The sequence below is a fragment of the Anomaloglossus baeobatrachus genome, chromosome 11, assembly GCF_048569485.1.
Source record: "Anomaloglossus baeobatrachus isolate aAnoBae1 chromosome 11, aAnoBae1.hap1, whole genome shotgun sequence".
In the NCBI taxonomy this organism is placed as follows: domain Eukaryota; kingdom Metazoa; phylum Chordata; class Amphibia; order Anura; family Aromobatidae; genus Anomaloglossus; species Anomaloglossus baeobatrachus.
The window spans coordinates 171,214,237-171,239,403 of record NC_134363.1 but is presented as its reverse complement, the minus strand read 5'-3'; the positions used below and the strand labels follow the sequence as shown (position 1 = coordinate 171,239,403).

General features: G+C 53.0%; 1 protein-coding gene across 3 annotated transcripts in view; it reads left to right on the top strand.

Moving 5' to 3' along the window:
• The window catches only part of RNF214 (ring finger protein 214), a 105,331-nt gene extending 81,640 nt beyond the window's left edge, over positions 1-23,691 (top strand). For all 3 annotated transcript variants that reach the window (XM_075328932.1, XM_075328933.1, XM_075328931.1), the window contains 5 exons: positions 7,440-7,708; positions 13,919-14,060; positions 23,106-23,198; positions 23,280-23,357; positions 23,486-23,691. In XM_075328932.1, coding sequence (XP_075185047.1) covers positions 7,440-7,708; positions 13,919-14,060; positions 23,106-23,198; positions 23,280-23,357; positions 23,486-23,551 — 648 coding nt within the window. In that variant the 3' untranslated portion in view covers positions 23,552-23,691. The remainder of the gene's footprint in view (positions 1-7,439; positions 7,709-13,918; positions 14,061-23,105; positions 23,199-23,279; positions 23,358-23,485) is intronic.
• Positions 23,692-25,167: the final 1,476 nt, after the last annotated feature.

Below are 25,167 nucleotides of genomic sequence, written 5' to 3'. Positions count from 1 at the left end.
CCTTACCGCAACACAGACAAAACAAACCCCAACAGAGGAAGGGTCAGTCTGGTTATCGGTCCTTTCGAGGACCGGGCAGGTCCCAATTCGCCTCGTCAAAAAAGACTCAAAAAGACCAGAGACGCTCAGATTCTTGGAGGTCTCAGTCACGCCCAAAAAGGACAGCCGGAGGAACCGTTGCCAAGACGGCGTCCTCCTGACTTGCAGTCTCCGATTCCCACACCCGCGGTCGGTGGGAGGCTTTCCCACTTTGGCGACATTTGGCTGTCACGCGTCAAAGACCGTTGGGTGAGGGATATTCTGTCTCACGGGTACAGGATAGAGTTCAGTTCTCGTCCGCCAACTCGTTTCTTCAGAACTTCTCCACCACCAGACCGAGCCGATGCTCTGTTGCAGGCGGTGGCCGTTCTAAAGGCGGAAGGAGTGGTGACCTCCGTCCCTCTTCAGGAACAAGGTCACGGTTTTTACTCCAATCTGTTTGTGGTCCCAAAAAAGGACGGATCGTATCGACCCGTCCTGGATCTAAAGTTGCTCAACAGACACGTAAAAGTCAGGAGGTTCCGGATGGAATCCCTACGCTCCGTCATAGCCTCAATGTCTCAAGGAGATTTTCTAGCATCAATAGATATCAAAGATGCGTATCTCCACGTGCCGATTGCACCAGAGCATCAGCGTTTCCTACGCTTCGTCATACACGACGAACACCTGCAGTTCGTAGCGTTACCTTTCGGTCTGGCAACAGCCCCCCGGGTCTTCACCAAAGTCATGGCAGCAGTAGTAGCTGTTCTGCACTCGCAGGGTCACTCGGTCATCCCGTATCTAGACGACCTGCTTATAAAGGCACCCTCTCAAGAGGCATGCCAGCACAGTCTGAAGGTGGCACTAGACACTCTCCAGAGTTTCGGGTGGATTATCAACTTTCCAAAGTCTCATCTAACCCCGACCCAATCTCTGACTTATCTTGGCATGGAGTTTCATACTCTCTCAGCGATAGTGAAGCTTCCACTGGACAAGCAGTGCTCGCTACGGACTGGAGTGCAATCTCTCCTTCAGAGCCAGTCGCACTCACTGAGGCGCCTCATGCATTTCCTATGAAAGATGGTAGCAGCAATGGAGGCAGTCCCGTTCGCGCAGTTTCATCTGCGCCCTCTACAATGGGACATTCTACGCCAATGGGATGGGAATTCGACGTCCCTCGACAGGACTGTCTCCCTCTCTCAGACTGCCAAGGACTCTCTGCGTTGGTGGCTTCTCCCCACCTCATTGTCACAGGGAAAGTCGTTCCTTCCCCCGTCCTGGGCAGTGGTCACGACGGATGCGAGCCTATCAGGGTGGGGAGCGGTGTTTCTCCACCACAGGGCTCAGGGGACGTGGACTCAGGAAGAGTCCACCCTGCAGATCAATGTTCTGGAAATCAGAGCAATCTATCTTGCCCTGCGAGCCTTCCAACAATGGCTGGAAGGCAAGCAGATTCGGATTCAGTCGGACAATTCCACGGCGGTGGCGTACATCAACCACCAAGGGGGAACACGCAGTCGCCAAGCTTTTCAAGAAGTCCAGCGGATTTTGACGTGGGTGGAAAGCAGAGCGTCCACCATATCCGCAGTTCACATCCCAGGCGTGGAAAACTGGGAAGCAGACTTTCTCAGTCGCCAGGGCATGGACGCAGGAGAATGGTCCCTTCACCCGGACGTGTTTCAGCAGATCTGTTGCCGCTGGGGGACGCCGGACGTCGATCTGATGGCGTCACTGCACAACAACAAGGTCCCAGTTTTCATGGCACGGTCTCACGATCACCGAGCACTGGCGGCAGACGCCTTGGTTCAGGATTGGTCGCAATTCCGACTCCCCTATGTGTTCCCACCTCTAGCATTGTTACCCAGAGTTCTCCGGAAAATCAGGTCCGACTGCCATCGAGCCATACTCGTCGCTCCAGATTGGCCAAGAAGGTCGTGGTACCCGGATCTGTGGCATCTCACGGTAGGCCAACCGTGGACACTACCAGACCGTCCAGATTTGCTGTCTCAAGGGCCGTTTTTCCATCTGAATTCTGCGGCCCTGAACCTGACTGTGTGGCCATTGAGTCCTGGATCCTAGCGGCCTCAGGTTTATCTCATGAAGTTGTTGCCACAATGAGACAGGCTAGAAAACCATCCTCAGCTAAGATCTATCACAGGACGTGGAAGATATTCTTAGCGTGGTGCTTGGCTCAAGGGTTTTCTCCCTGGCCATTTGCATTGCCAATTTTTCTTTCCTTCCTGCAGTCTGGGTTGGAAAAAGGTTTGTCGCTTAGCTCTCTTAAGGGTCAAGTCTCCGCGCTATCCGTATTCTTTCAGAAGCGCTTGGCACGACTTTCTAAAGTACGCACGTTTCTCCAAGGAGTTTGTCATATCGTTCCTCCTTACAGACGGCCATTGGAACCCTGGGATCTGAACAAGGTTCTCATTGCTCTCCAGAAGCCGCCTTTCGAGCCTTTGAAAGAGGTTTCCCTTTCTCGGCTTTCACAAAAGGTAGTTTTTCTTGTGGCGGTCACGTCTCTTCGAAGAGTGTCCGAGCTAGCGGCGTTATCTTGCAAATCTCCCTTCCTGGTGTTTCACCAAGACAAGGTAGTACTGCGTCCAATTCCAGAGTTTTCTCCCAAGGTGGTTTCTTCCTTTCATCTCAATCAGGATATCACTTTGCCATCTTTGTGTCCGCATCCAGTTCACCAATTTGAAAAGGGTTTACATCTGTTGGACCTGGTGAGAGCACTCAGGATTTACATTTCTCGCACGGCGTCTCTACGCCGTTCTGATGCGCTCTTTGTCCTAGTCGCTGGTCAGCATAAGGGATCGCAAGCTTCCAAATCCACCCTGGCGCGGTGGATCAAGGAACCAATTCTTCACACATACCGTTCTGCTGGGCTTCCGATTCCATCTGGACTGAAGGCCCATTCTACCAGAGCCGTGGGTGCGTCCTGGGCATTGCGGCATCAGGCTACGGCTCAGCAAGTGTGCCAGGCGGCTACCTGGTCGAGTCTGCACACGTTTACCAAACACTATCAAGTGCATACCTACGCTTCGGCAGATGCCAGCCTAGGTAGACAGGTCCTTCAGGCGGCGGTGGCCCACCTGTAGGAAGAGGCTGTCTGACAGCCCGTTCATGTGGTATCTTTTTACCCACCCAGGGACTGCTTTTGGACGTCCCACTGTCTGGGTCTCCCAATTAGGAGCGAAAAAGAAGAAGGGAATTTTGTTTACTTACCGTAAATTCCTTTTCTTCTAGCTCCAATTGGGAGACCCAGCACCCGCCCTATTTGTTCTTAGGGTTTCGTTTTTCGGGTGCACATGTTGTTCATGTTGTTTCTTAAGTTCTCCGATCTTGTTATCGGATTGAATTTGTTTTTGAAACTGTTATTGGCTTTCCTCCTTCTTGCTTTGGTACTAAAACTGAGGAATCCGTACTCCTACGGGAGGGTGTATAGCCAGAAGGGGAGGGGCCTTACACTTTTAAGTGTAGTTCTTTGTGCGGCCTCCAGAGGCAGTAGCTATACACCCACTGTCTGGGTCTCCCAATTGGAGCTAGAAGAAAAGGAATTTACGGTAAGTAAACAAAATTCCCTTCTTTGTCTCACGGGTACAGGATAGAATTCAGTTCTCGTCCTCCGCCTCGGTTCTTCAGAACCTCCCCACATCCCGACCGAGCAGATGCCCTTCTGCAGGCGGTGTGCTCACTAAAAGCAGAAGGAGTGGTGATCCCTGTTCCTCTGCAGGAACAAGGGCAAGGTTTTTACTCCAATCTCTTCGTGGTTCCAAAAAAGGACGGCTCGTTCCGTCCTGTTCTGGACCTAAAGCTGCTCAACAAGCATGTGAACGCCAGGCGGTTCCGGATGGAATCCCTCTGCTCCGTCATTGCCTCAATGTCTCAAGGAGATTTCCTTGCATCAATAGACATCAAAGATGCTTATCTCCACGTGCCGATTGCTACAGAGCACCAACGTTTTCTACGTTTCGTGATAGGAGACGACCATCTCCAGTTCGTAGCTCTGCCATTTGGTCTGGCGACAGCCCCACGGGTTTTCACCAAGGTCATGGCGGCAGTGGTAGCAGTCTTGCATTCTCAGGGACATTCGGTGATCCCTTACTTAGACGATCTACTTGTCAAAGCACCCTCTCAAGAGGCATGCCAACACAGCCTGAATGTTGCGCTGGAGACTCTCCAGACTTTCGGGTGGATCATCAACTTTTCAAAGTCAAACCTGGCACCGACTCAATCACTAACGTATCTTGGCATGGAGTTTCATACTCTCTCAGCGATAGTGAAGCTTCCGCTGGACAAGCAGCGGTCACTACAGACAGGGGTGCAGTCTCTCCTTCAGGGTCAGTCGCACCCCTTAAGGCGCCTCATGCACTTCCTAGGGAAGATGGTGGCAGCAATGGAGGCAGTCCCGTTCGCGCAGTTTCATCTGCGCCCACTTCAATGGGACATTCTCCGCCAATGGGACGGGAAGACAACTTCCCTAGACAGGAAAGTCTCCCTTTCTCAGACGGCCAAGGACTCTCTGCAATGGTGGCTTCTTCCCACCTCATTATCACAGGGAAGATCATTCCTGCCCCCATCCTGGGCAGTGGTCACGACAGACGCGAGTCTGTCAGGGTGGGGAGCAGTTTTTCTCCACCACAGGGCTCAAGGGACGTGGACTCAGCAGGAGTCCACCCTTCAGATCAATGTTCTGGAAATCAGGGCAGTGTATCTTGCCCTATTAGCCTTCCAGCAGTGGCTGGAAGGAAAGCAGATCCGAATTCAGTCGGACAACTCCACAGCGGTGGCATACATCAACCACCAAGGAGGGACACGCAGTCGGCAAGCCTTCCAGGAAGTCAGGCGGATTCTGATGTGGGTGGAGGAAAGAGCATCCACCATATCAGCAGTTCACATCCCGGGCGTAGAAAACTGGGAAGCAGACTTCCTCAGTCGCCAGGGCATGGACGCAGGGGAATGGTCCCTTCACCCGGACGTGTTTCAGGAAATCTGCCGCCGCTGGGGGGTGCCGGACGTCGACCTAATGGCGTCTCGGCACAACAACAAGGTCCCGACCTTCATAGCGCGGTCTCGCGATCAAAGAGCTCTGGCGGCAGACGCCTTAGTGCAAGATTGGTCGCAGTTCCGGCTCCCTTATGTGTTTCCACCTCTGGCACTCTTGCCCAGAGTGTTACGCAAGATCAGATCCGATTGCGGCCGCGTCATACTCGTCGCCCCAGACTGGCCGAGGAGGTCGTGGTACCCGGATCTGTGGCATCTCACGGTCGGCCAACCGTGGGCACTACCAGACCGTCCAGACTTACTGTCCCAAGGGCCGTTTTTCCATCGGAATTCTGCGGCCCTGAACCTGACTGTGTGGCCATTGAGTCCTGGATCCTAGCGTCTTCAGGATTACCCCAAGGGGTCGTGGCCACCATGAGACAGGCTAGGAAGTCCACTTCTGCTAAGATTTACCACAGAACGTGGAAGATTTTCTTATCCTGGTGCTCTGCACAAGGAGTATCCCCCTGGCCATTCGCGTTACCTGTCTTTCTTTCCTTCCTGCAATCTGGGTTGGAAAAGGGCTTGTCGCTCGGCTCCCTTAAAGGGCAAGTCTCGGCACTATCCGTGTTTTTTCAGAAGCGTCTAGCACGACTTTCTCAGGTGCGCACGTTCCTGCAGGGGGTTTGTCATATCGTACCTCCGTACAGGCGGCCGTTAGATCCGTGGGATCTAAACAAGGTCCTTGTTGCTCTCCAGAAGCCGCCCTTCGAGCCTCTGAGGGATGTGTCACTTTCTCGACTCTCACAGAAAGTGGCCTTTCTGGTAGCGGTCACGTCTCTTCGGAGAGTGTCTGAACTAGCAGCGCTGTCATCCAAAGCTCCTTTCCTGGTGTTCCACCAGGACAAGGTAGTGCTGCGCCCCATTCAGGAGTTTCTCCCTAAGGTGGTATCCTCTTTTCATCTTAATCAGGATATCTCCTTGCCTTCCTTTTATCCGCATGCAGTTCATCGGTATGAAAAGGATTTACATTTGTTGGATCTGGTGAGAGCACTCAGAATCTACATTTCCCGCACGGCGCCCCTGCGCCGCTCGGATGCACTCTTTGTCCTTGTCGCTGGTAAGCGCAAAGGGTCGCAGGCTTCCAAAGCCACCCTGGCTCGATGGATCAAAGAACCAATTCTTGAAGCCTACCGTTCTGCGGGGCTTCCGGTTCCATCAGGGCTGAAGGCCCATTCTACCAGAGCCGTGGGTGCGTCCTGGGCATTACGACACCAGGCTACGGCTCAACAGGTGTGCCAGGCAGCTACCTGGTCGAGTCTGCACACTTTCACCAAACATTATCAGGTGCATACCTATGCTTCGGCGGACGCCAGCCTAGGTAGAAGAGTCCTGCAGGCGGCAGTTGCCTCCCCGTAGGGGAGGGGCTGTCTTTGCAGCTCTAACATGAGGTATTTCTTTACCCACCCAGGGACAGCTTTTGGACGTCCGAATCGTCTGGGTCTCCCAATGGAGCGCCGAAGAAGAAGGGAATTTTGTTACTTACCGTAAATTCCTTTTCTTCTAGCTCCTATTGGGAGACCCAGCACCCGCCCTGTTGTCCTTCGGGATTTTTGGTTGTTTTTCGGGTACACATGTTGTTCATGTTGAATGGTTTTCAGTTCTCCGATGTTACTTCGGAGTGAATTTGTTTAAACCAGTTATTGGCTTTCCTCCTTCTTGCTTTTGCACTAAAACTGGTGAGCCAGTGATCCCACTGGGGGTGTATAGCCAGAAGGGGAGGGGCCTTACACTTTTTAGTGTAATGCTTTGTGTGGCCTCCGGAGGCAGTACTATACACCCAATCGTCTGGGTCTCCCAATAGGAGCTAGAAGAAAAGGAATTTACGGTAAGTAACAAAATTCCCTTCTTTTCCTCCATAAACTTCTATTCGCGCCGGATTGTGCCGGATGGCCTTGTGTTCCATCCGGCTTTCGCCGGATCCTGCAAAATTTGCTTGTCCGGCGGCCAGATGGAACGCTGAGAGGAACGTTTTTTGTCTCCGGCGAAAAAACTTTATCGAGCAGGATCCGACGTAATTTATAATGTTTTATAATGGAAGCCTATAGACACCGGATCCGGCGTAATGCGGCAAAAAACAGATACGGCCTCCGTATCCGTTTTTTTGAACTGAGCATGCTCTGTATCTCAATGGATCCGTCAAAAAACTGAAGGAACTGATGGAAAAACCTGATGCAACTGATCCGTTTTTTTGCCGGATCTGTCGCATCACTTTTTTCGCCGGATCGTGCCTGATGCCAAAAAACTGATGTGTGAAAGCAGCCTAAAGGGGAAAGTGTTCAAAGTGTCCCTGATGTGTTCCCTTTTGTTTATGCAATTCTTTTGTGCATCCCTGGATTTATCATACCTAACATTTGCCTTCCCTTCTTTGTCTCCAGCCCAGCCTCATGTTACATAGAATTGCTCTTGCCCCGTCTCCGATACCACCTGCAGATATTGGACCCCAAGGAAAAGCTCCGCAGCCGTACCAGCGTCCGCACCCAATAGCGTATCCTCCATTGTCTTTCCCTGGTACCACAGCCTCCGCTCCCGGCCTACCCAGTACTTCTCCGAATCCGGCCACCTCTGACTTTCCAGGAGCAGCCGGCACAGACAAGCTGAGCAAAATTCTTGAGAAGCTGCAAGCAAGATTCCCACAGCACAATAAGTAAGTGACCCCTAAAACTGGGCTGAATGCGGCAGCCGTGATGTCATAGATGTTTACTAGAAGGGTCAAGGACTAGTCCTGCACTTTCCGCTATCTTCCATTATCTTCATTTATGATTGCATTGTTATGATGAAGTATTAGGTTTATTATCTACCTCCTCATTTGCTTTTTTCTTTGTCGCTCCATTGGGAGACCCAGACAATTGGGTGTATAGCTTCTGCCTCCGGAGGCCACACAAAGTATTACACTTTAAAAAGTGTAACCCCTCCCCTCTGCTATACACCCTCCCGTGCATCACGGGCCCATCAGTTTTTATGCTTTGTGTTGAAGGAGGCACATGCACGCAAGCTCCACAAGTTAGTCGGCAGCAGCTGCTGACTATATCGGATGGAAGAAAAGAGGGCCCATAACAGGGCCCCCGGCATGCTCCCTTCTCACCCCACTCTGAGTCGGCGGTGCTGTTAAGGTTGAGGTACCCATTGCGGGTACACAGGCAGGAGCCACATGCCGTTTTCCTTCCCCATCCCTTACAGGGCTCTGGGTGAAGTGGGATCCTGAACGGTCTCCAGGCACTGGGACCGTGCTCCCTCCGCAGCCCCTGGGGGAATCTGCTGGACAGGAGCCCGGGTATCGTCAGGGACATGGCCCTGCTACTCTGAGGTACTCTGTGTCCCCTTGGGGACGGCGCATAGAGCGCCTGTTTGATACACGCTGCAGCAGCTGCTGGGTGTGTTGGTGCGCCGGGACTACCGCGCTGGCCGCGCTTGTTTGCCGGCCGCGCTTATAACTCGAGTCCCTGGCTTTTGCGGCCTAGTGCCGCATATTCCCGCCCCCGGGCCTGCCAGTCAGGAGTAAGGGCGGGACGCTGCACGGAACGTCAGCGCTGAGGGCAGGAGCATACTTTGTATCCTCCTCCCCCCTCACTGTGCACAGTGGGGTACCAGATTCCCGCACTTTTTAGTGCACGCCCACGGCTCCCTCTTCCTCACAGAACGCTAGCAGCCATTACTAGCAGCACGGCTGACGCTGGGGATCTTCAGAGACGAGCTCCAACAGCGCTGGGAGCCCAGGCAGGGAATCTGGTGGTCACACAAACGCTGAGGGCGGTCGGTAAGCAGCACCTGTTACTAGGTGCTTGCTCCCCTGGGTGCAGAAGTGTATATTTATATCCATATTTTGTATACATTTACTCTGTACGGCCGCACTGTTGCCTTGGCTATATACCCTCTCTGATTGCTCTAAAAGGAGACAACAGCATGTCGTCCGAAAAAAGCAAGGGTGCCAGGGCACAGGTTTACTTTGCAACCTGTACCTCATGTGCGGCTATGCTACCTGCAGGTTCCATCTATCCTCATTGTGTGCAATGCTCGGCCCCTGTGACACTCACTCAGCCGGAGCCTTTGCCACTAGTGGGACCCTCGGCCCAGGTGGAACAGTCGGCTGCCACTGTCCAGGTGACAGGGACAGAGTTTGCAGTATTTGCTGACAAACTTTCTGAGTCTATGGATAGATGGTCTGCTAAGATTCTAGAGGCTTTGCAGTCCAGACTAGTAACACAGATCCCGGGCACTGTTGAATCATTGTCCCCAGGCCCCCCTAGGTTGGAGCAGCAAAGTGCTCCTGGGGCGACTCATAGCTCCCACGGTGAGGACTATGACACGGACCGCAGTCCCAGGCCAGCTAAGCAGGCTCGCTGGGAGCTTCCCTCGACTTCATCACAGTGTTCAGGGTCTCAGCATGAGGACTCTCTGGAGGATGAAGCGGAGGTGGCAGATCAGGGCTCTGATTCTGACGCCGCTCTCAACCTGGATACACCTGAAGGGGACGCCATAGTAAACGACCTTATAGCGTCAATCAATCAGGTGTTAGATCTTTCTCCTCCAACTTCTCAGATTGAGGAGTCAGCTTCTCAGCAGGAGAAATTCCATTTTAGGTTTCCTAAACGAGCACGGAGTGCGTTTCTTGATCACTCCGACTTCAGAGATACAGTCCAGAAACACCGAGCTTTTCCAGATAAGCGCTTTACTAAGCGCCTTAATGACACACGTTATCCCTTTCCCCCTGACGTAGTCAAGGGTTGGGCTCAGTGTCCCAAGGTGGATCCTCCAGTCTCCAGACTGGCGGCTAGATCCATAGTTCCAGTGGCAGATGGTGCATCACTCAAGGATGCCACTGACAGGCAGATAGAGCTCCTGATGAAATCCATCTACGAGGCTATAGGCGCGTCCTTTGCTCCGGCATTTGCAGCCGTATGGGCACTCCAAGCTATCTCAGCTTGCCAGTCTGAGATTAATGCAGTTACACGTGCCTCTACTCCACAGGTTGTGTCCTTAACCTCTCAGGCGTCGGCGTTTGCGTCCTACGCCATGAATGCTGTCCTGGACTCTGCGAGCCGTACGGCGGTAGCATCCGCCAATTCGGTGGCAGTCCGCAGGGCTATGTGGCTACGTGAATGGAAGGCAGACTCTGCTTCCAAAAAGTTCTTAACCGGTTTGCCATTTTCTGGCGACCGCCTGTTTGGCGAGCAATTGGATGAAATCATTAAACAATCCAAGGGAAAGGAATCGTCCTTGCCCCAGTCCAAACCCAACAGACCTCCACAAAGGAAGGTACAATCGAGATTTCGGTCCTTTCGGACCTCAGCCAAGTCCCAATTCTCCTCGTCCAACAGGCCACAGAAGGGTCAGAGGAACTCTGACTCATGGCGGTCTAAGTCACGTCCTAAAAAGACCGCCGGAGGAACCGCTCCCAAAGCGGCCTCCTCATGACTTTCGGCCTCCCCAAACCGCATCCTCGGTCGGTGGCAGGCTCTCCCGCTTTTGCGACGCCTGGTTGCCACATGTCCAAGACCGATGGGTGAGAGACATTCTGTCTCACGGTTACAGGATAGAGTTCAGCTCTCGTCCTCCGACTCGTTTCTTCAGAACATCTCCGCCCCCCGAGCGAGCCGATGCTCTTCTTCAGGCGGTGAGCACTCTGAAAACAGAAGGAGTGGTGATCCCGGTTCCCCTTCAGCAATGGGGTCAAGGTTTCTACTCCAACTTGTTTGTAGTGCCAAAAAAGGACGGATCTTTCCGTCCCGTCCTGGACCTCAAGCTGCTCAACAAACATGTGAACGCCAGGCGGTTCCGGATGGAATCCCTCCGCTCCGTCATCTCCTCGATGTCCCAAGGAGACTTCCTAGCATCAATCGACATCAGAGATGCTTATCTCCACGTGCCGATTGCACCAGAGCATCAGCGCTTCCTGCGTTTCGCCATCGGGGACGAACACTTTCAGTTCGTGGCGCTGCCCTTTGGCCTGGCGACAGCCCCTCGGGTCTTCACCAAGGTCATGGCAACAGTGGTAGCGGTCCTGCACTCGCAGGGACACTCGGTGATCCCTTACTTAGACGATCTCCTGGTCAAGGCCCCCTCTCAGGTGGCATGCCAACACAGCCTGAACATTGCTCTGGAGACTCTCCAGAGATTCGGGTGGATCATCAATTTCCCAAAGTCAAAATTGACTCCGACCCAATCGCTGACATATCTCGGGATGGAGTTTCACACTCTCTCAGCGATAGTGAAACTTCCGCTGGACAAACAACGTTCACTACGGACAGGGGTGCAATCTCTCCTTCGAGCCCAGTCGCACCCCTTGAGACGCCTCATGCACTTCCTAGGGAAGATGGTGGCGGCAATGGAGGCAGTTCCATTTGCGCAGTTTCATCTGCGTCCACTTCAATGGGACATTCTCCGAAAATGGGACAGGAAGTCGACGTTTCTCGACAGGAACGTCTCCCTGTCTCGGACAGCCAAGGCCTCTCTTCAGTGGTGGCTTCTTCCCACGTCTTTGTCGAAGGGGAAATCATTTCTGCCCTCATCCTGGGCGGTGGTCACGACGGATGCGAGTCTGTCAGGGTGGGGAGCGGTCTTCCTCCACCACAGGGCTCAGGGTACCTGGACTCAGCCAGAGTCCTCCCTGCAGATTAATGTGCTGGAGATAAGGGCAGTGTATCTAGCCCTAAAGGCGTTCCAGCCGTGGCTGGAAGGCAGGCAGATCCGAATTCAGTCGGACAACGCCACGGCAGTGGCATACATCAACCACCAAGGGGGAACACGCAGTCGGCAAGCCTTCCAGGAAGTTCGGCGGATTCTGCTGTGGGTGGAAGCCACAGCCTCCACCATATCCGCAGTTCACATCCCGGGCGTAGAAAACTGGGAAGCAGACTTTCTCAGTCGCCAGGGCATGGACGCAGGGGAATGGTCTCTTCACCCGGACGTGTTTCAAGAGATCTGTTGCCGCTGGGGGAAGCCGGACGTCGACCTAATGGCGTCCCGGCACAACAACAAGGTCCCGGCATTCATGGCACGGTCTCAAGATCACAAAGCTCTGGCAGCAGACGCCTTAGTTCAGGATTGGTCGCAGTTTCGACTGCCTTATGTATTTCCTCCTCTGGCCCTACTGCCCAGAGTATTACGCAAGTTCAGGTCCGACTGCAGCCGCGCCATCCTAATCGCCCCAGACTGGCCGAGGAGGTCGTGGTACCCAGATCTGTGGCATCTCACGGTGGGTCAACCGTGGGCACTGCCAGACCGTCCAGACTTACTGTCTCAAGGGCCATTTTTCCATCTGAATTCTGCGGCCCTCAACCTGACTGTGAGTCCTGGATCCTAGCGTCTTCAGGGTTATCTCAAGAGGTCATTGCCACTATGAGACAGGCCAGGAAACCAACGTCCGCCAAGATCTACCACAGGACGTGGAGAATCTTCTTATCCTGGTGCTCTGATCAGGGTTTTTCTCCCTGGCCATTTGCCTTGCCCACTTTTCTGTCCTTCCTTCAATCCGGATTGGAAAAGGGTTTGTCTCTCGGCTCCCTTAAGGGACAAGTATCGGCGCTATCCGTGTTTTTTCAAAAGCGTCTAGCCAGGCTTCCGCAGGTCCGCACGTTCCTGCAGGGAGTTTGTCACATAGTCCCTCCTTACAAGCGTCCGCTAGAACCTTGGGATCTGAACAGGGTGCTAACGGCTCTTCAGAAACCACCTTTCGAGCCAATGAGAGAGATTTCTCTTTCACGCCTTTCACAAAAGGTGGTCTTCCTAGTGGCAGTCACATCACTTCAGAGAGTGTCGGAGCTGGCTCCACTGTCATGCAAAGCCCCCTTTCTGGTGTTCCACCAGGACAAGGTGGTTCTGCTTCTCCCTAAGGTGGTATCCCCTTTTCATCTTAATCAGGATATCTCCTTACCTTCTTTTTGCCCTCATCCAGTTCACCAATGTGAAAAGGATTTGCACTTGTTAGATCTCGTGAGAGCACTCAGGCTCTACATTTCACGCACGGCGCCCCTGCGCCGTTCTGATGCACTCTTTGTCCTTGTCGCTGGCCAGCGTAAGGGGTCGCAGGCTTCCAAGTCAACCTTGGCTAGATGGATCAAGGAACCGATTCTTGAAGCCTACCGTTCTTCTGGGCTTCCGATTCCTTCGGGGCTGAAAGCCCATTCTACCAGAGCCGTAGGTGCGTCCTGGGCATTGCGGCACCAGGCTACGGCTCAGCAGGTGTGTCAGGCGGCTACCTGGTCGAGTCTGCACACTTTTACAAAACACTATCAGGTGCATGCATATGCTTCGGCAGATGCCGCCCTAGGTAGGCGAGTCCTTCAGGCGGCAGTTGCCCACCTGTAAGAAGAGGCCGTTTTTTCGGCTCTTTTTATCGAGGTATTCTTTTACCCACCCAGGGATTGCTTTTGGACGTCCCAATTGTCTGGGTCTCCCAATGGAGCGACAAAGAAGAAGGGAATTTTGTTTACTTACCGTAAATTCCTTTTCTTCTAGCTCCTATTGGGAGACCCAGCACCCGCCCCTGTTCCCTTCGGGCTGTTGTTTTTTTGTGTACACATGTTGTTCATGTTCATTGTTCTTTGGTTCATGGTTCAGTTCTCCGAACATCCTTCGGATTGAATTTACCTTAGACCAATTTATAAGTTTCCTCCTTCCTGCTTTGGCACCAAAACTGATGGGCCCGTGATGCACGGGAGGGTGTATAGCAGAGGGGAGGGGTTACACTTTTTAAAGTGTAATACTTTGTGTGGCCTCCGGAGGCAGAAGCTATACACCCAATTGTCTGGGTCTCCCAATAGGAGCTAGAAGAAAAGGAATTTACGGTAAGTAAACAAAATTCCCTTCTTTTTTGGTGTTTGCATTTCCTTATCTGCACCTTCTTCTTCTTCTTAAGGAGGACCTTAACCGATATCCTCCAGCAGATTAAGCTGAAGCGTGGCACCCTGTCTGGCCTCACATTGGAGGAATTGTTCCAGCTCGTCGAAACACACATAGAACCGCTTCAACTAAAAGAATCTGCCAACCCGGCCGCCAGGGTAAGAGGGGCATGGGGTTACAAAAAGAAATAAAGGGCTGTAGAATATCAGTGGCCTATTGTTGGGTATTATATTGGTGCAGTCCGTGTTTACATTGTGCCACGGCAGAGTATTCCATTCACTTCCATGGGATAACTTTGCACGGCCACTACCAAATAGACGATGTCCAGGTAGCTGACACCGCAGCCGTGTACAGAGTTTGTATGTGTTATAGACAAATGGCGTCTGTATGGGATTCTGCTGAGCTCATATCTCACGGATTTCCCCTCTTGTTCAGTATCTGCGCACCGAGCATTTTGGGAAGAGTCATCCATATGGTATCTTCACACATACCGTATTTTTCGCTTTATAAGACGCACCCCCAAATTTGGTGAAGGAATAGAGAATTTCTTCAGCGCTCTATTGGGAGACCCAGACGATTGGGGTATAGCTACTGCCCTCTGGAGGCCACACAAAGCACTACATTAAAAGTGCAAGGCCCCTCCCCCTCTGGCTATACCCCCCCCGTGGTATCACGGGTTCTCCAGTTTTAGCTTTGTGTGCGAAGGAGGTCAGACATTCCATGCATAGCTCCACAGATTTTAGTCAGCAGTAGCTGCTGACTATTTCGGATGGAAGAAAAGAGGACACATATAGTGTCCCCAGCATGCTCCCTTCTCACCCCTGGATGGTGTTGTAAGGTTGAGGTACCTATTGCTGGTACAGGGCTGGAGCCTGACATGCTGTTTTCCTTCCACATCCCCTGGTAGGGCTCTGTGGAAGTGGGATCCTGCCGGCCTCTCAGCTCTGACGCCGGGCTCCATCCACAGACCCATTAGAACCTGATGGAGACGGAGCAGGAGTACGATCAGGGACAGGCCCTGCATCATACAGGTACTCTGTGTCCCCGGCAGGCACAGACACACTCCGGGCTGGCTGGGTGTTGTAGTGCGCCGGGGACCGCAACGTGGAGTTGGTGTCCCTACAGATTACTGGGGGATTGTTTGTGTATGGGAACGCAGCGCCGACCCCCTCTGGACCGGGCGGCGCTGCTGTGACTTGTGGTGCGCCGGGGATCCGCCGTCCGCGCTTTTACGGCGGCGGCGGTTATAAATTTAGTCCCCGGCTTTTTGGGCCTAGGACGCCGGCAGCTCCGTTTCGTTCCCGCCCCCACCCTGTCATTCAGGGTAGGGGAGAGACGCTGTTCGCTAGCAGCGACGAGGGCTGGAGCCTGATTTACATGCTCCAGCCCTCTCACTTGGCACAGAGGGAAGCAGGCTTCCCGCTCTTGGCCAGGAACGCCCAGGGCCCGCCCCCCTTCCTCTCTCGAGACGCCGGCAGCCATTACATGCATGCCTGGCTGGAGGAAGGACGCAAGGCTCTGGGAGACCTGGACTAGGGGCTATCTGGCGACCACACACCCGCTTTTTTAAGCGGGCGGTAAGCGATTTTTCTGTGCTGGTCCCTCTAGTGCCTCACGGTGTATCGGTGTACTGTGTACAGATATATAGATATTGTATTTCTTGCACTGTGAGGTCGCTTCTGGCTGCATATCCCAGATCGCTCTGTGGAAGCAGCAACATGTCATCCTCAAAACGCAAGGCGGCCAAGGCAAAAAGGGCTGTGTATACTGCGTGTGCTGCATGTGGGGCTAATCTACCAGCAGGCTCCGATGACCCCCATTGTGTGCAATGCTCCGACCCGGTGCTGCTTCGCCAGCCGGAGTCAGGAGAGGTAGCGACCCAGGCTGAGACGCTTGTAAGTTCTGCCCCGGTGACAGGGACGGACTTTGCAGTTTTTGCAGATAATATGTCTGTGTCTATGGCAAAAATCCTTGAAACCTTGCAATCTATGCATGGGGCTCAGTCTCTGGGCACGGCGAGGCCTCTGTCCTCAGGTCCCCCTTACTTGGAATGTATCCAGCCCACAGGGGGGTCCCCGGCTTCACAGGCCGAGGATTATGACTCAGATGATGGCCCCAGCCACCCTAAGCGAGCTCGCTGGGAAAGACCCTCGACGTCTTCACACTGCTCAGGGTCTCAGCGCAATCAGTCTCCCTGTGATGTGTCTGATGAGAGTGATCAGGAATCCACTCCTGGAACCCCTCTCAACCTGGATACCCCGGATGGGGATGCCATGGTAAACGACCTTATCTCAGCCATCAATAGGCTGTTGGATATTTCTCCCCCAGCCCCTTCAGCAGAAGAGGCGGCTGCGGAGCAGGAAAAGTTTCGTTTCCTTTATCCCAAGCGTAAATTGAGTGCTTTGTTAGATCACTCTGACTTCAGAGAATCAATCCAGAAGCACGACGCTCACCCAGAAAGGCGTTTCTCTAAACGATCTAAAGATACGCGTTTCCCTTTCCCCCCTGAGGTGGTCAAGCGCTGGACACAGTGTCCAAAGGTAGACCCCCCGATTTCCAAACTTGCAGCTAGATCCATAGTTGCAGTGGAGGATGGCGCTTCACTTAAAGATGCCAATGACAGACAGATGGACCTTTGGTTAAAATCTGTCTATGAAGCTATCGGCGCGTCGTTTGCTCCGGCATTCGCAGCCGTATGGGCACTCCAGGCTATTTCAGCTGGCTTAGCAAAAGTGGATGCTATCATGCATCCAGCAGTGCCGCAAGTGGCGCACCTTACCACGCAGATGTCGGCGTTTGCGTCTTACGCTATCAATGCGGTCCTAGAATCTACCAGTCGCACCTCAATGGCGTCCGCCAATTCGGTAGTTTTGCGCAGAGCCTTGTGGTTAAAGGACTGGAAAGCAGATGCTGGTTCCAAAAAATGTTTAACCAGTTTGCCTTTGTCTAGAGATAGACTGTTTGGCGAGCCATTGGCTGACATCATTAAGCAGTCCAAGGGTAAAGACTCCTCTTTACCACAACCCAGAACATCCAAACCTCAGCAGAAAAAGTGGCAGCAGAGGTTTCAGTCCTTTCGAGGTTCGGGCAAGACACCATTTACCTCGTCCAAAGGGACTCAGAGGACGCAAAGAAACTCAGATTCGTGGCGGACTCACACACGCCCCAAGAAAGCAAATGGAGGTACCGCTTCCAAAGCGGCTACCTCATGACTTCCAGCCCCCCCCCTCCGCATCGCCGGTCGGGGGCAGGCTCTCCCGCTTTTCCGGCATTTGGATGTCACAGGTCAAAGACCGGTGGGTGACGGACATTTTGTCTCGCGGGTACAGAATCGAGTTCAATTCTCGTCCTCCAGCTCGGTTCTTCAGAACCTCCCCACGTCCAGACCGAGCAGATGCTCTGCTGCAGGCGGTGGATTCCCTAAAAGCGGAAGGAGTGGTTATCCCAGTCCCTCCTCAGGAACAAGGGCAAGGGTTTTACTCCAATCTCTTTGTGGTTCCAAAAAAGGACGGCTCGTTCCGTCCTGTTCTGGACCTAAAACGGCTCAACAAACATGTGCACGCCAGGAGGTTCCGGATGGAAACCCTCCGCTCTGTCATTGCCTCAATGTCCAGAGGAGACTTCCTTGCCTCAATAGACATCAAAGATGCTTATCTCCACGTGCCAATTGCTACAGAACATCAACGTTTTCTACGTTTTGTGATAGGAGACGACCATTTTCAGTTCGTAGCTCTTCCATTTGGTCTGGCGACAGCCCCACGGGTCTTCACCAAGGTCATGGCGGCGGTGGTAGCAGTCTTGCACTCTCAGGGACACTCGGTGATCCCTTACCTAGACGACTTATTGGTCAAAGCTCCCTCTCAGGAGGCATGTCAGCACAGCCTGAATGCTACGCTGGAGACTCTACAGTCTTTCGGATGGATCATCAACTTTCCAAAATCGATCCTATCACCGACTCAGTCACTAACGTATCTTGGCATGGAGTTTCATACTCTAGCAGCGATAGTGAAGCTTCCGCTGGACAAGCAGCGGTCACTACAGACAGGGGTGCAATCTCTTCTGCAGGGCCAGTTGCATCCCTTGCGGCGCCTCATGCATTTCCTAGGGAAGATGGTGGCAGCCATGGAAGCAGTTCCCTTTGCGCAGTTTCATCTGCGCCCACTTCAATGGGACATTCTCCGCCAATGGGACGGGAAGTCAACGTCCCTGGACAGGAAAGTCTCGCTTTCCCAGACGGCCAAGGACTCCCTACAATGGTGGCTCCTTCCCACCTCATTGTCTCAGGGAAGATCCTTCCTGCCCCCATCCTGGGCAGTAGTCACGACAGATGCGAGTCTGTCAGGGTGGGGAGCAGTATTTCTCCACCACAGGGCTCAGGGGACGTGGACTCCGCAGGAGTCCACCCTTCAGATCAATGTTCTGGAGATCAGAGCAGTGTATCTTGCTCTACTGGCCTTCCAACAGTGGCTGGAAGGAAAGCAGATCCGAATCCAATCGGACAACTCCACAGCGGTGGCATACATCAACCACCAAGGAGGGACGCGCAGTCGGCAAGCCTTCCAAGAAGTCCGGCGCATTCTAATGTGGGTGGAGGACAGAGCATCCACCATATCCGCGGTTCACATCCCAGGCGTAGAAAATTGGGAAGCAGACTTCCTCAGTCGCCAGGGCATGGACGCAGGGGAATGGTCCCTTCACCCGGACGTGTTTCAGGAAATCTGTCGCCGCTGGGGAGTGCCGGACGTCGACCTAATGGCATCCCGGCACAACAACAAGGTCCCGGCATTCATGGCGAGGTCGCGCGATCAAAGAGCTCTGGCGGCAGACGCCTTGGTTCAAGATTGGTCGCAGTTTCAGCTTCCATACGTGTTTCCGCCTCTGGCGCTCTTGCCCAGAGTGCTACGCAAGATCAGATCCGAGTGCAGCCGCGTCATACTCGTCGCTCCAGACTGGCCGAGGAGGTCGTGGTATCCGGATCTGTGGCATCTCACGATCGGTCGACCGTGGTCACTGCCAGACCGACCAGACTTACTGTCCCAAGGGCCGTTTTTCCATCAGAATTCTGCGGCCCTGAACCTGACTGTGTGGCCATTGAGTCCTGGATCCTAGCATCTGCTGGATTATCTCAGGGAGTCGTTGCCACAATGAGACAAGCTAGAAAGTCGAATTCGGCTAAGATCTACCACAGAACGTGGAAGATTTTCTTGTCCTGGTGCTCTGCTCAGGGAGTGTCTCCCTGGCCATTTGCATTGCCCAAGTTTCTTTCCTTCCTGCAATCGGGGTTAGAAAAGGGCTTGTCGCTCAGCTCCCTTAAAGGGCAAGTTTCGGCACTATCCGTGTTTTTTCAGAAGCGTCTAGCACGTCTTCCTAAGGTGCGCACGTTCCTGCAGGGGGTCTGTCATATTGTGCCCCCGTACAAGCGACCGTTAGATCCATGGGATCTGAACAGGGTACTAGTTGCTCTCCAGAAGCCGCCCTTCGAGCCTCTGAAGGAAGTTTCCTTTTCTCGGCTGTCGCAGAAAGTGGCGTTTCTTGTTGCGATCACATCGCTTCGGCGAGTGTCTGAGCTGGCAGCTCTGTCATCTAAGGCTCCCTTCCTGGTGTTCCACCAGGACAAGGTTGTGCTGCGCCCCATTCCGGAGTTTCTTCCTAAGGTCGTATCCTCTTTTCATCTTAATCAGGATATTTCCTTGCCTTCTTTTTGCCCTCATCCGGTTCACCGGTATGAAAAGGACTTACGTTTGCTAGATCTGGTGAGAGCACTCAGAATCTACATTTCCCGCACGGCGCCCATACGCCGTGCCGATGCACTTTTCGTCCTTGTCGCTGGTCCGCGCAAGGGGTTGCAGGCTTCTAAAGCCACCCTGGCTCGATGGATCAAAGAACCAATTCTAGAGGCCTACCGTTCTGCGGGGCTTCCGGTTCCTTCAGGGCTAAAAGCCCACTCCACCAGAGCCGTGGGTGCGTCCTGGGCATTACGTCACCAGGCTTCGGCTCAACAGGTGTGCCAGGCAGCTACCTGGTCCAGTCTGCACACTTTCACCAAGCATTATCAGGTGCATACCTATGCTTCGGCGGATGCCAGCTTAGGTAGAAGAGTCCTGCAGGCGGCAGTGACACCCCCGTAGGGGAGGGCTGTTTTGCAGCTCTAACATGAGGTATTTATTTACCCACCCAGGGACAGCTTTTGGACGTCCCAATCGTCTGGGTCTCCCAATAGAGCGCTGAAGAAGAAGGGAATTTTGTTACTTACCGTAAATTCCTTTTCTTCTAGCTCTTATTGGGAGACCCAGCACCCGCCCTGTTGTCCTTCGGGATGTTTTTTTGTTGTTTGCGGGTACACATGTTGTTCATGTTGAACGGTTTTTCAGTTCTCCGATGTTATTCGGAGTTAATTTGTTTAAACCAGTTATTGGCTTCCTCCTTCTTGCTTTGGCACTAAAACTGGAGAACCCGTGATACCACGGGGGGGGTATAGCCAGAGGGGGAGGGGCCTTGCACTTTTAATGTAGTGCTTTGTGTGGCCTCCAGAGGGCAGTAGCTATACCCCAATCGTCTGGGTCTCCCAATAAGAGCTAGAAGAAAAGGAATTTACGGTAAGTAACAAAATTCCCTTCTTTTTAATAAATGGGGTCCGTCTTATAATGCCAGTGTCCGTCTAACAAATAATATAGGGTATATGTCCCTCATAGCCCCCTCATCCTAAAATTAGCCCCCTTAATCTGGATATGGCCACCTTATATTGAACACGTCCCCCAGTGATGCCACATTTCCGCTATGGCTGGCACACATCCTCTATGGCAGGCAGACAGGGCCACTGTGGCAGGCAGACAGGGCCACTGTGGCAGGCAGACAGGGCCACTGTGGCAGGCAGACAGGGCCACTGTGGCAGGCAGACAGGGCCACTGTGGCAGGCAGACAGGGCCACTGTGGCAGGCAGACAGGGCCACTGTGGCAGGCAGACAGGGCCACTGTGGCAGGCAGACAGGGCCACTGTGGCAGGCAGACAGGGCCACTGTGGCAGGCAGACAGGGCCACTGTGGCAGGCAGACAGGCCCACTGTGGCAGGCAGACAGGCCCACTGTGGCAGGCAGACAGGCCCACTGTGGCAGGCAGACAGGCCCACTGTGGCAGGCAGACAGGCCCACTGGGGCAGGCAGACAGGCCCACTGGGGCAGGCAGACAGGCCCACTGGGGCAGGCAGACAGGCCCACTGTGGCAGGCAGACATCACCCTCTGTTACATATCGCCCCCATGTTGCTGCTTTTAGTATAATAAACTCTTTACCTTCTGCAGCACAGTCCTGTCTCGTGTGTCCCTCCTCGGGGTTGAACTCCTCCTGTCTCCTGCACTTCCTAGTTCTAGTGGAGGTCATGTGATCACACAGCAGAGAGATATCTCTGCATGCCTAATCACAGCCAGCAGGAGGGAGACCGGCAGACGCTGGAGGAGGTGAGTAAAGAGTTTATTATTTTACTATGGGCAGCAGGAGGCCATATCTAACACAGGGGGAGGGGGGTTCCTGTGCAATCAAAGGTAAGCACAGGCAGATAATATGCACAGCTCCTCAGCCCATGAGCGCGATGCAGTTTCAGCACCACGCTTCTGATGGACAGCGGCTGTGCATATTATATGAGCGGGAGCAGGAGATCAAACGCTGCCGCTCCCAGCCCCAAGCAGTGCCCAGCACCGCTCCAGATCTGCCCGCACCTCCACTGGACTCTGTATGTATGTATGTATGTATGTATATATACTATTGCACAGGGGCCATTTTTCTACACATTCCTCAGATCTTACTGTTAAAATCGTAGAATGCACGTGAGATATACGGACCATACTAATGCATGCAAATAGTAAGTGGGTCCTGCACCTATCCGCTCTGTGGACAAGGAGTCAATCATGCCCGCAATTCGCGGATGTGACCAGACCGCAATGGTCAGCGCCTGTGTGAACTTAAAGGGGTCGCCTCATCTTGTTTATAGTGTAAACTTGCATGAAAAGTGTTTATAAAAGCAAGCAAATTACCTCCTATTAAAGGGAAGCTGTCACCGTTTTTTTGGCCTATAAGCTGCGGCCACCACCACCGGGCTCTTATATACAGCATTCTAACATACTGTATATAAGAGCCCAGGCCGCTGTGAAGAACGTAAAAAACACTTTATAATACTCACCTAACAGTCGCTGCGGTGGATGTGGGCCATATGGGAGTCTCCGTTGACCGGTGCCGGCGCCGCCTCTTTCAGCCATCTTCGCCCTCCTTCTGAAGCCTATGTGCATGACGCATCCCACATCATACACACTCGCCGGTCCTGCGCAGGCGCACTACAATACTTTGATTTGCCCTGCTCAGGACCTGAATGCCGGCAAGTGGGGATGACGTAGACGTGTCATGCACCCTGGCTTCAGAAGAAAGAGGACAAAGATGGCCGAAAGAGGAGGCGCCGCACCCGGAGAACGGAGACGTCCATATGACCCAACTCCACCGCACCGGTCGTTTTGGTGAGCATTATTAAGTGATTTTTATGTTCTACACAGCGGCCTGGGCTCTTATATACAGCATGTTAGAGTACGCCTGTGCAGGACCTCAATGCCAGTGAGTGTGGACGACGTAGGATGCATCATGCACCCCGGCTACAGAAGGAGGACGAAGATGGCCGAAAGTGGCGGCGCCGGCACCAGACAACGGAGTCACTCATCTGACTCAAATCCACCGCAGCGCGACCGTTTAGGTAAGTATTATATAGTGTTGTTTTATGTTCTACACAGCGGCCTGCGCTCTTATATACAACATGTTAGAATACTGTATACAAGAGCCCGGTGGTGGCCGCAGCTTATAGGCCGAAAAACCGGTGACAGGTTCCCTTTAAACATCATCTCCATTTTCAATAACCAAGGATTTTTTTAATTTTGTAGCTTATTTTTTTTTTACCTAGGTAACCGGCCACCTCTGCGGTCTATCAGCAGTGGCCATTCTCCTACTTAAGGAGTGCAGCACTTACAAGCTCTTTGCCCATGCATTTCTCTAATGCTCTAAGAGCATTGGAAGAAATGCATTGAAAAATGCCACGGGTCCCAGCTGTCAATCATCAGGAGCGCACCGCCTCCAATGAGCAATTTTCGCAGCCTGCTATGGTGTAGCGGTTTTACTTGCAGTGAATTAATTTGCGTTTTTCCATATTTTATCTCCTCTTCCGCTTTCTCAGCCTATAGGCCACGGCAGACCCCAGTATCCAGCTGCACAACGACCCCCTGCGTTCCTGCCCCCAGGCTTCGGAGGATATCCAGGGCGACCACAGGTATTTTTTAAGCCTTTTTCTATAAGTTAAGCTAAATTACTGCATTTGAGGATGTTAAAACAATTGTCATCTCTTTTTAAGATGTGCCTCATGTGTCAAAAGATTGTACAGCCCCACGAGCGGCAGCCGGTGACCTGCAACCACGCCATGCACCGGGAGGTAAATATCACACCGCTGTGCCTGTTACAGAGAAGGGGCCACGTTTGTTGTATCCCACGTCTGTATTTAGATCAGGTTTAAGTATATCGTCATTTGTGCAGCAAATTTATTTTTTCTTTCCCCCACAGTGTGCCAAATCCTGGTCATCAAGCAGCCATGACAGTGCGTGCCCATTCTGCCCGAGCCATCGATAGCCAGATATGGATTCATAGCCCATCGAAGTGGGAATGTGGGCCCGGTGCCTTTATCAGCACGTCCGAAATCTCTCCATAAGGAAGCCTTTATGAAAGGAAAACCATGCAATAATTTAATTAATAAATGTCATTAACATCTCTATAGGTCGTCACAAATTGTTTCTTAAACCATATATTCATGTTTACTGGGCTTTATATCTTGATCACAAATGGTCCTCCTCCGATTGCTCTGCCTTGCTTTTCTATCACTCGCTCATCACTAGGTACCAGTACTGAGCACCCGAGCATGGTAGTGCCCGCTCATCACTAGTTACCAGTACTGAGCACCCGAGCATGGTAGTGCCCGCTCATCACTAGTTACCAGTACTGAGCACCCGAGCATGGTAGTGCCCGCTCATCACTAGTTACCAGTACTGAGCACCCGAGCATGGTAGTGCCCGCTCATCACTAGTTACCAGTACTGAGCACCCGAGCATGGTAGTGCCCGCTCATCACTAGTTACCAGTACTGAGCACCCGAGCATGGTAGTGCCCGCTCATCACTAGTTACTAGTACTGAGCACCTGAGCATGGTAGTGCCCGCTCATCACTAGTTACCAGTACTGAGCACCCGAGCATGGTAGTGCCCGCTCATCACTAGTTACCAGTACTGAGCACCTGAGCATGGTAGTGCCCGCTCATCACTAGTTACCAGTACTGAGCACCTGAGCATGGTAGAGCCCGCTCATCACTAGTTACCAGTACTGAGCACCTGAGCATGGTAGTGCCCGCTCATCACTAGTTACCAGTACTGAGCACCTGAGCATGGTAGTGCCCACTCATCACTAGTTACCAGTACTGAGCACCCGAGCATGGTAGTGCCCGCTCATCACCAGTTACCAGTACTGAGCACCCGAGCATGGTAGTGCCCGCTCATCACTAGTTACCAGTACTGAGCACCCGAGCATGGTAGTGCCCGCTCATCACTAGTTACCAGTACTGAGCACCTGAGCATGGTAGTGCCCACTCATCACTAGGTACCAGTACTGAGCACCCGAGCATGGTAGTGCCCGCTCATCACTAGTTACCAGTACTGAGCACCCGAGCATGGTAGTGCCCGCTCATCACTAGTTACAAGTACTGAGCACCCGAGCATGGTAGTGCCCACTCATTACTAGGTACCAGTACTGAGCACCCGAGCATGGTAGTGCCCGCTCATCACTAGTTACGAGTACTGAGCACTCGAGCATGGTAGTGCCCGCTCATCACTAGTTACGAGTACTGAGCACCCGAGCATGGTAGTGCTCAATCATCACTAGTTACCAGTACTGAGCACCTGAGCATAGTAGTGCCCGCTCATCACTAGTTACGAGTACAGAGCACCCGAGCATGGTAGTGCCCGCTCATCACTAGGTACCATTACTGAGCACCTGAGCATGGTAGTGCCCGCTCATCACTAGTTACCAGTACTGAGCACCCGAGCATGGTAGTGCCCGCTCATCACTAGTTACGAGTACTGAGCACCCGAGCATAGTAGTGCCCGCTCATCACTAGGTACCAGTACTGAGCACCCAAGCATGGTAGTGCCCGCTCATCACTAGGTACCAGTACTGAGCACCCGAGCATGGTAGTGCCCGC